The sequence below is a fragment of the Scyliorhinus torazame genome, chromosome 13 (assembly GCF_047496885.1).
Source record: "Scyliorhinus torazame isolate Kashiwa2021f chromosome 13, sScyTor2.1, whole genome shotgun sequence".
Lineage (NCBI taxonomy): Eukaryota > Metazoa > Chordata > Chondrichthyes > Carcharhiniformes > Scyliorhinidae > Scyliorhinus > Scyliorhinus torazame.
The window spans coordinates 61066456-61076981 of record NC_092719.1 but is presented as its reverse complement, the minus strand read 5'-3'; the positions used below and the strand labels follow the sequence as shown (position 1 = coordinate 61076981).

The window sequence follows — 10526 nt, the reverse complement described above, 5'->3', positions numbered from 1 at the left end:
GGTCTACCATGCTATTGTTGGAAACATTATTTGTTTATGAAACAGAGACCATCTTCAGAAAATTTATATCATTCGTTCTGCCTGTCAAATGAATTTTGCATCTAAAAAAAGTATCCCCGATCTATGGGTGACTCATATAATCTTCGAAACTGATGCATTTCTTAAACAATTTTAACTTGAGAAACACTCGCCGATAAATGTTATTTGAAATGGTATGGTTTAATGCACTGAGATGTGATGTCCTTTCCTTTTAATTCACAGCATGCTATGACCTTCAGAATATATTTGCAAGTTGAGCACACATTTCTTTATTTGGCCATTTGTTTACAAGCAAACTTGAGAAACATCAAATAAAACCTAAAACAATCTGGCTTATAAAATTTTCAGAAGCTTAGTAAAATCACACTATCATTCAAAGTCTAAAGCTAAATAAAATATATCCCCATTTAATTATCTACATTCTACAGCAGCTGGAAATCAACCAGATGCAATGTAACATGTTTCATCTCTTCAAACTCACTATATACAGTGCATTTCCACTCCAGGTGAAACTGTCCAGTTAATTGTTAGTTATTAAATGCAAATATGCACTATTTCTCACTGTTAATATAGCAGCATTTCATCCACTCAACTGCAGTAGCTATTTCCTCTTATTTGAAAGAATAGCTGGCAGATGGGATTGACAGCATAGTCTGAGCAGTGAGGGACAACATGGTAATGTTACAAATGGGAACATCAAACACAGATACATTCTAGCCCAATTATTTGCCACAAACATTTGAGTGAGAACACAAGAATACTGCGCGTAAATAGACATTGCAAAAATCCAGTCTTTAAAGTAATGCAACAGCAATGTACATTGTACAGAAGCACAAACACAGACGCCACATTTGCTGTATCTATTAAAACCTGTACAAACTTTTTCCGGCACTGCCACAGACCAAGTACATTGCAATTTCCATTAGCCGTATAAGATTATGATTTGCTACGCGTGTGTATTTTTTGATGTATAAGCCTTGCTGTCCTGAAAGCTACAGCAGACTGGATAGACGTATTATAACAGCTTTGCATAGTGCATAGCTCGTCACAATTACTATTCTCACAACACTAAAACACAGTCATGCATAATGTTTTGATATCTTGATGAGATGCTTTTTCTCTGCCGAGCGTTTGATAGTAGTATGAATTGGAACGTTCAGAACTGATGAAATTCTCTACAGTCATGGTTATGTCTTCCAGTTTGCCTTCAGCCCAGTTAAAACTGCTCGTTCAACCACCATGAAAGTGCTATCTGCCAAGGACAGTGTTTCTTTTCTGCTGTATTGGTGTTTAGTTGCTGACATCATCATTTGTGTCTGCAGTTTCCATCATTTGTCCATCTGACGGCCTTCGTGCACTCCAAATCCTGACGGTTTGGTCACTGAAATACATTTTTAAATTTGAAAACATGCACTTTAAAAAAAAAAGGTTTTATACACAAGGGATTTTGTCTGCCTTAAAATTTAACAATTGTATGTCTTGGTAAAGAATGATTGACTGTAAAGGTTTCTAGTACAATCCTCTGTACTCACTCTGATGCAGTAAGGATATGAGTAGAGTTGGTACAAATGGCATTTATGGGGCTGTCATGGCCTCTCATCTCCCCAAGTGGTGAAAAGTTGTCCACATTCCAAAGTTTAAGGATGCCACCTCTGCAGCCACTAAGAAGAATTGACCTGCCCGGTAAAATCCCCAAGGCACATACCCAGTCTTTGTGAGCATTTGGAACTTGCTAGAAAACAAAACCATGTCAAAACCTTGAAATTGAAGGACTTCAGTTAAGCAACAAATCGAAGTCTAGGATTTAGCATGTGAATATTCACATTTTAGTCCGCTGCTATTTTAGATAAGAAAAATCCCTTCCCACTCAAATGCAAGGACAATCCAGACTACTCGCGTCGATCACAAACTCTGCGTTCTTTCCAACCTCGAGTCCAAATGTGAGAGGAGCTCCAATTGCTTAGATCACCCATTCAGTCATCTCAGCATCTTGCAGGCACTGAGCCATTTGAGGCCGCCACGATTCCCAGTTTCAACAGAATAAGTTCTCATCTCATCCTAGCACCAAAATGATTTTAGAGAGGTAATCACTTTCTCTCTTCAACCTCCTCTTAACAATTTAAGTACCGTGCCTTATCCCAATGCTCATGTCTATGATTGTGTGAACATGCTGTTTCCCTGCTTTCAAAGCTTGCATCACATTCCTTCAAAAAAAATAAATAAAATAATCGAATTTCTTCTTCCTCTGCAGCTGCCATCCAATTTCTAAGCCACACTTCCTCCTTCTATTCATCAATTACCAGTGTTAGCCTTTAAATAACGCAGCCCTGCTTTCTAGAACATTGTACTCTACACATGTCTACCTGGTTTTGACTTTCCCTCCCATTGGTATGAATCTGCCCCTCCCCTTCTGCAGTCCTGGAGACACTGCTCTCTTAAATGCTGTATATAAATGCAAACACATATGCTTGATTCAAAATGCTGCACTGTTCTTAAATAAATATAACACAAATATCCAAGAGCTCATTTTGTAAATTAAAATAACAAATAAGCATGGATATATGCATTAAGAAAAATTAATTGTGCTTGCTGAGGCACAAGATGCTTTCAATTTAGCTACATCTTGGGACAATTCCCCCCCAAAATGCCGATAAAGCAAGATACTGAGTTTTGAAATTCATACTGTTGTTCTTAAAATTATTATTCCTGTGTAACTATTAGGTAAATTATTACGATCCCGGACTGACCCCAACATTTGCTGGGATACCGGAGAGGAACCCCAATCACTTTTTAAATTTGCAAAACTGAGAGGAAAGGATACTTTGCTCCACACACAATTTTAGGGCTATGGTATTTTAAAATAAACTTTATTATTAACAGTATTAAACTACCTTCAACAGCCAGAAATATAGCTTACAATTACCAGTTGAATAATGGTTGACAGTAAAATGAAACACTAATTCCTAACTGCTATCTTCTTGATCTCCAACCAAGCAAAACCCATCACAGGTCAAAACCCACTAACGAACACTGTATTGGTGGCCTATTTTTGGATAGAAAGATATTTAGAGAGACTGCTTGCAGCGAGAGATCCTGTCAGATTAATGGCGAATCTGACAACTTTCTGCAGAAACGGCTCACAATTTCCAGAGTACTAATTACAAACTAACTACCACAGACGTGGCCCCTCCCATTACCACATCATCTTTATCCCACTCAAATCCCATGACTTGATTACCAATGTTTAAACACTGTCTCTAATTATCTACTCACAGGAATTATAACAAAAATCCATTAGGTCTCTCCTTTTAAACATAGTAAGAAGTCTTACAACACCAGGTTAAAGTCCAACAGGTTTTTTTCAAACAGTAGCTTTCGGAGCACGGCTCCTGCCTCAGGTGAATGAAGAGGTATGTTCCAGAAACATATATAGACAAATTCAAAGATACAAGACAATGCTTTGAATGTGAGCATTTGCAGTTAATTAAGTGTTTACAGATCCAGAGATAGGGGTAACCCCAGGTTAAAGAGGTGTGAATTGTCTCAAGCCAGGACAGTTGGTAGGATTTTGCAAGCCCAGGCCAGATGGTGGGGGATGAATGTTATGCGACATGAATCCCAGATAACGATTCTCTCATTCTTGCAATATCTTAATTGGACCCTCTGCAGCCACAGTGTCTGCCTTTCTTTTAAACCAGGATATTAAAAAAATTATTACTGGAGCAGATATATACACACCCTAACCCCGACTTTGAAACATTACTACACCAGATACATATAATGCGATATATATACACCATTGTTTTACATTCATCACAAAATATTAAAAACAATAGTATCTGAACAATATTGGTTAACCATATAGAGATTGAACACTTCTATGTTTCTATGTAATAATGTAGAAATCACTGAAAAATCAAAGTAGCAATGCTTTCAGAAAGTTAAACCAAAATGAACAAGAAATCAAGTCCGTTTGAACATCATAATGACAATGTCTTTATTCCAACTCCTAAATATTCTTAGACATAAGCTCTGCACCTATTAATAGACAACCAATCCTCATTACATTAGTCAACATCTTTAGCTCAGCTGTCAGGAGGCATGTCTCTCAGAAAATCTCAAACAAGCTTAAAGTCAGTCCCAAGCAGGAGGGTGGACTTTAGAGGAGGTAACCTAAAGTACAGGTGAAGCAGGTATTTGCAAGTAGTGAATGAGGCACACTAGTATCACAGAAAGTTCCATAATGCTTTATTAAACTGGTTGAAGACTCTCCATAGCACAAAAGTAAGGAAAATGCACTGCATCACGGTAAGAATAGTGGGGATGCATACAGGGAAAGAACTAGAGGAGATCACAGAGGCAAAAGAAGAAAGAAGCCCTTGCAGAATTTGAAAACAAGAATAAGATTTCTGAAATTAATGAACAAAGGTATGGTGAGCTAATTAATGTTAGTAAGAATAGGCACGATAGGTGAATACAATTTTGGGTGTGAGATGTTGTGAGATGCAAAATCTGAAAAAGAGTCATTTATTCATGACTGTGCTCATTCCATCAAAAAGTCATAGGAAAAGCAGAATTTGCAGATGACAAAGGCATGAATAAGGATTTAGCAGAAGGAAGAAATGGTGGAGATAAAAGCTATGTTATAGATGAAATATGCATTGTTGCAATGACTAGTACAGGGTTTGATGCTAAGTTCAGGGTCCAACAAAGTTTTGAACCAGTGGGTTGAATTTGAACAGGAATTTAGGAAATTAGATGAAATAAGGACTGATGTACTGGAGTTTCTGGTAGGGACCAATCATGGTGATCTCAGCATTAAGCTGCAGAAAGGTCTGGTTTATCTACAGCTTACTTCATATAGGCTTAAAGGTATCATAGCATCGGTGGAGAGAAAAATCAAAACTCAACAAAGCTGACAATGCTTCATGTTTCAGAAGCTTGAGGGTCTAAGGATTTGATGGTAGTTGGAAAGTGCACAGTAGTTAAAGATAAGGTTTTTAAAATGGCAGGGTGATTACTGCAACTCTGAAAGGGCAATAACTATGTTGGCAAGTGTATTGAAAAGGAATCATTTGCAGGACTAGGCACAATCAGCAGGGGGCTTAGAGAGTCAGCACTGGGACGATTATTTGAATATCTTCCTTCTGTGATATATGATTCTTCATATCAGAAACTAACTTAGCAGTTAGGAACATGAAGTGATAGCATAGAATAGATAAGTCTGATAAGATAAGGAGGTTCATGATGAGAGAGGCGAGACCACAAACAGCTTTGAGAGGACGGGTGGAATAGAAGAATTCAAATGTTCCTCCTTTTGGCGAGTTTTGCTAAGCCATCATGCAATGGACATTAACTTACTGCCATGTAATCTTACCTGGAGTAATTCCTGCTGCACCATATCCCATTTTTTTATCCCATTATCTCTGGATCCACTAAACAGGCTGTCACCCAGGATTGTGAGTGATTCAATGCCATCATAGTGCGGTGGCTCAAAATTGTAGGTAGGGCCGACGGTCCCTATAGCACCTTCTGTTACATCAAACATCTAAATAGAAAGGGGTAAAAGGATGACAGTTGTTTATATTTATTCTATAACGTTTACTTATGCTATATCTACACAAAGTAATGAAGGATGGAATACTATGGATTAATATAATTCGCATTAGTCAAACTGTAGTGGTTTTGGGGCTGGTTGGGATAGGGGGTGTCTAGGATTGGAATGGTTGAACTTAAGACTAAGAGAAACTCGAAAAACAAGTAGATTCTACACAAGTTACTAAATTTAATTCACAGTCTTGATTTATGACATTTTTCTTGTGCCTTCCCTGTTTCACCTCTTTGAGGAAGAGTCTTCAGTGGCAGCATTTGCACCCAAGTCAGAATGTATTGTGTTCAAATCCCTGTTGACACAGCCCTGTTGAGTGGAGACTAAAATTTTGACTGAAGTCTCGGTTGACATCTTGTGGGATACTAATATTCAACGGATGTGGGTGACAGCCCCTACTCTACCTGAACATACAGGTAATCAATAATAATCTTTATTCTTGTCACAAGTAGGCTTACGTTAACACGGCAATGAAGTTACTGTGAAAAATCCCCCAGTCGCCACACTCTGGCGCCTGTGCAGGTACACTGAGGGAGAATTTAGAAAGTCCAAATTACCAACAAGCACGTCTTTCGGGACTTGTGGGAGGAAACCGGAGCACCCGGAGGAAGCCCACGCAGACACAGTGAGAACTTGCAGACTTCGCACAGACAGTGACCCAAGCCGGGAATCGAACCTGGTATCCTGGTGCTGTGAAGCAACAGTGCTACGCACTGTGCTTCCGTGCCGCCCTGACAAATAAACATGCAGCTGATACAAGGACGAGGACAGTCATGGAAGCAGCAATTATGTTGCAGCTTGACAGGCTGTTAATCAATGTGTACATCTTTCCACTACTTCACTATTCTTCTCTCCTTCTAGGATACCCTCTGAGACACCCTGACTGATTGAATGGTCAGTTACAAATCCCTGAAAATGACACTCTACAATCGATCATTGAGGGGCAAGGAATGATGATCCAACAGGATTTACTACTTTTTGCCATGCACAATGAGGAACTGTATTAGTATTAATAAAATATTGCTGTTTTTTAATTTCAAGGAGTTGGATATTCTTAATGAGTTAACTTAAAAACAGGAATTCAGCATACGCAAGAAACATTGAGTATGTACAAAATTTTTATTTGGCTTCAAAAAGCACATAGATTATAAGTGTCATGAAAATGTTTCACAATATTGTTCAGTATTAAATTCAATGCTTATTTAAAAGAGAATTGCAATAAATTAATGCAACTTTTGCTGTAAATATTTTGTACTATAAAAATGCTACCTTTATGTAATGATCTTTGGACCCAGTAATAATGAGATCTTGCCCATTTGCAGTTTGATCAACAGTAAGGCACATAACTGGTCCTAAATGACCAGTCAGCTTTCCAGTGGATTGAAACCTTGAAAATGGAAAATGGTCGCCAAATTATTGTTAATGTACATGCATTACTCAAAAAAAATCAACAGTATTCACATATGCTTTTCTCTGACAAACACAAAATGATCACAATACAATTCTTAGATCATTGAAATGGGAGTTTCTTTTACATGATATTAAAATTACTAATTTTCTGGTAATAAAAATGGTTAATTTAATGATTAAAATTAAAGGTTGGGTTTTCCACTCCCATTGGGTGGGTTTGGTGACAGGAGTGGAAAATATCACGAGAAGGCCAATGTTGAATTGCACAACATGCAAAAGCAGGAAGCGACTGCCTCCTCCCCCGCTGTCAGTGGTGGCCATATTATGATCCTAGATCCGATCCCAACACTTGCTAGGATAGGAGACAAAAATCCCAATATTTTATTTTAATTTTGTAAGACTGTGAGGAAAGGATATTTCACTCCAGGAGTGATTTCACGCACAAATAGGGAAATGGGGCATTAAAACAAACTTTATTACTTTTTTTTAGAAAATATTTTATTGAAGCATTTGTAATTTTCACAGTTTTAACACTTTAACATTTCTTAAACAACCAAGCGGGCTGGCACACGCAAAAAACATCCCTTACTACCCCGCTCTATTTCCTAATGACCTGTACACAAAGTTCCCTGTCCTTGTCTTATACTACCATGCCTCCCATTTGCCACCCCACCCCTTTTCCCCTCTCCCGCTCCTTGCTGCTGACGTTCCATTTTCCTTGAAGAAGTCGATGAATGGCTGCCACCTCCAGGCGAACTCCCGAATTGAACCTCTCAAGGCGAACTTAATCTTTTCCAGCCTGAGAAACCCTGCCATGTCGCTGACCCACACACTTGACTTTGGAGGCTCCGAGCCCCTCCATCCCAGCAAAATCCATCTCCGGGCCACCAGGGAGAGAAGGCCAGAACATCGGCCTCCCTCCCCCCCTGGGCCCCGGATCTTCCGATACCCCAAATATTGCCAATTCTGGACTCGGAGTCACCCTCTCTTCCAGGACCTCTGACATGACGTCCGCAAATCCATGCCCGAATCCCCTCAACTTCGGACATGCCCAAAACATATGTACATGATTCGTCGGGCTTCCCCTGCAGCATCTGCACCTATCCTCCACTTCCTCAAAAAACCTACTCATCCGGGCCACAGTCATATGAGCCCTATGGACCACCTTGAACTGGATCAGACTGAGCCTGGCACAGGATGAGGATGAATTGACTATCCTCAAGGCCTTTTCCCATAGGCCATGTTCCAACTCCCCTCCCCAACTGGGACCCCTTCCCACTCCATTAATTCCTTGTATACCTCTGAGACCCTCCCCTCCCCAACCCCCGTTTTTGATATTACCTTATCCTGTAGTCCCCTCAGGGGGAGACGAGGAAAGCTTGGAACCTGCCTCCAGACAAAATTCCGTACCTGTAGGTTCCGAAGCCCATTCCCACCCAGCAACTCAAACTCCTCCTCGAAAGCCTCCATGCTCGGGAAACCCTGCTGAATGAAGAGATCCCCAAATCTCTCAATCCCTGCCCGCTGCCACCTCCTAAAGCCCCCATCCAGCACCCCCCCGGAACAAAACGGTGATTGTCACAGATCGGTGACCACACAGACGTTCCCTCCATCCCATATGCTGTCTCCATTGCCCCCACACCCTCAGGGCTGCCACCGCCACTGGGCTTGTGGAGTACTGAGCCGGCGAGAATGGCAGGGTCGCCATTAATAAAGCCTCCAAGCTCGTACCCTTACAGGACGCTGCCTCTACTCGCTCCCAAACTGACCCCTCCCCCACTATCCATTTCCTGACCATCGATATGTTGGCCAACAAACTTTATTACTAACACAGTATTATTAACTTTATCATAAAGACAATAGCTTTTAATTACTAGTTAAACAATGCTTAACAATACAATGAAACGATAACCCTTAACTGCTGTCATTATCTTCACTCAAACAAAACCCATCTCAGGTCAAAATCCACTTTTAAATACAGTTAGCAGCCTCAGGATTACGGATGCAAAGAGATGTCTTGGATAAACCACTTTCAGAAAGAGATATCCTTCAGGACTCAGCATGCAGATTGTTGCCTGTCTTAAACTACTGTTTAAACTGCCAGCCATTCCAGAAACTGCTCATCAGGATAATGCAGAATCCCTGGCTGTATTTTTCAGAAACTGTTTCTCAGCTTACCTTTCAGCCAAAACTAAAACTCTGCTCATCTGCGAGAGACCTGGCATCGCCCTAGCCAGTCCCATTAGTTACATCATCCTTATTAAACTAAACTTGTCTTTAATTATCTTTTCCTCAGGGATCCGCCTTTTACAAACTAGACTCCATTAGCCCAACTTTTACAATATTTTAATTGCACCGCTTGTAGCCACAATGCCTTGCAAACCAGGATTTAAAAAAACACTACTATAGCAGTAATCATGCACACTAACACAGGCTTTTGACCCTAACTACACCAAATATATATAATACGATATATCTGAAATTCCTACATTCATCACAGCAGTGTTTCCCGTGGTTCAACATCAGGAATTTCACCGTAATAAATTAATATATAATTATCAGGCCCAAACGCTGGAATCATACACCCATGTCAAAAGATCCATCCACAGTAGCGTGGTCAGAGCTGCATGAAGCACAACTCATCTCAGAAAGCGTGCAGCTGGCTAGCAATATTCCCAGGGGAGCTCAGATTTGCAGCGTTCGGGGGTGGGGGGTAACAGGAGAAGGAAGGTCATGCCAGGGGGTGCATCTGAGTGATGATTCTTTCCTGGTTTACTAGCTGTGCTCTAGGGCGGCCTTTAAAAATGGCACCCGGATCGTAGAACCAGTGGCTGTAGTTTCTCCAAGTCCTTGCCTATTTGACAGAAAATGCTACCATTGGCAGCCTCAACGCCATTTTTCCTGCCCAACATCAGCCTTTGCCAATATCAGAGAAAAGTGTTTTGCTGTTCATTATGCGGATTGAGATTTATTTTTGACCTGCATAAGCTCATGAATGCTTTCTTGAGCTTTGGCCAGGAGGGGGGTCAAAGTTTGGTTTGTTGACAACAAATTAGTTTTTCATTAACTTAGCAAGCTCTTGAAAACTCAAGCGTGCCAAATGGCTATGATAGTTTATTTTGTGGAGAATATGAGGATGCTGACATTTATTCTTCCCTTCAAACTGTATTGCAAAGCATTGCTTATCAGAATTTAGGCACAAAAATTAAAACATAACTTAAGCGAAACTATATCCCTACACAGCCATGTTTCTTACACTTGGAAGACAAAATACCTTTTGAGGTCCCACATCCGCACAGAGTTACCCGAGGCAGCATAGAGAAACATTCCCGTGGGGTTCAGTGCAATTTGGTTTATTTGATTTTCTCCAGGGGGGATGGTAACCGTTCTATTTTTCGCACTTGCACAAGCATCCCCTGTTGATACCTGGCCGGATGACCTGAAACACAAGAAATTTATTTTTCATGCT

At 40.4% G+C, this 10526-nt stretch overlaps 1 protein-coding gene across 3 annotated transcripts in view; it reads right to left on the bottom strand.

Moving 5' to 3' along the window:
- Positions 1-282: 282 nt before the first annotated feature.
- Positions 283-10526, bottom strand: part of kif21a (kinesin family member 21A) — a 189137-nt gene continuing 178893 nt past the window's right edge. For all 3 annotated transcript variants that reach the window (XM_072471655.1, XM_072471658.1, XM_072471656.1), the window contains 5 exons: positions 10332-10496; positions 6917-7034; positions 5417-5587; positions 1572-1771; positions 283-1420 (listed from right to left, as the gene is read on the bottom strand). In XM_072471655.1, coding sequence (XP_072327756.1) covers positions 1330-1420; positions 1572-1771; positions 5417-5587; positions 6917-7034; positions 10332-10496 — 745 coding nt within the window. In that variant the 3' untranslated portion in view covers positions 283-1329. The remainder of the gene's footprint in view (positions 1421-1571; positions 1772-5416; positions 5588-6916; positions 7035-10331; positions 10497-10526) is intronic.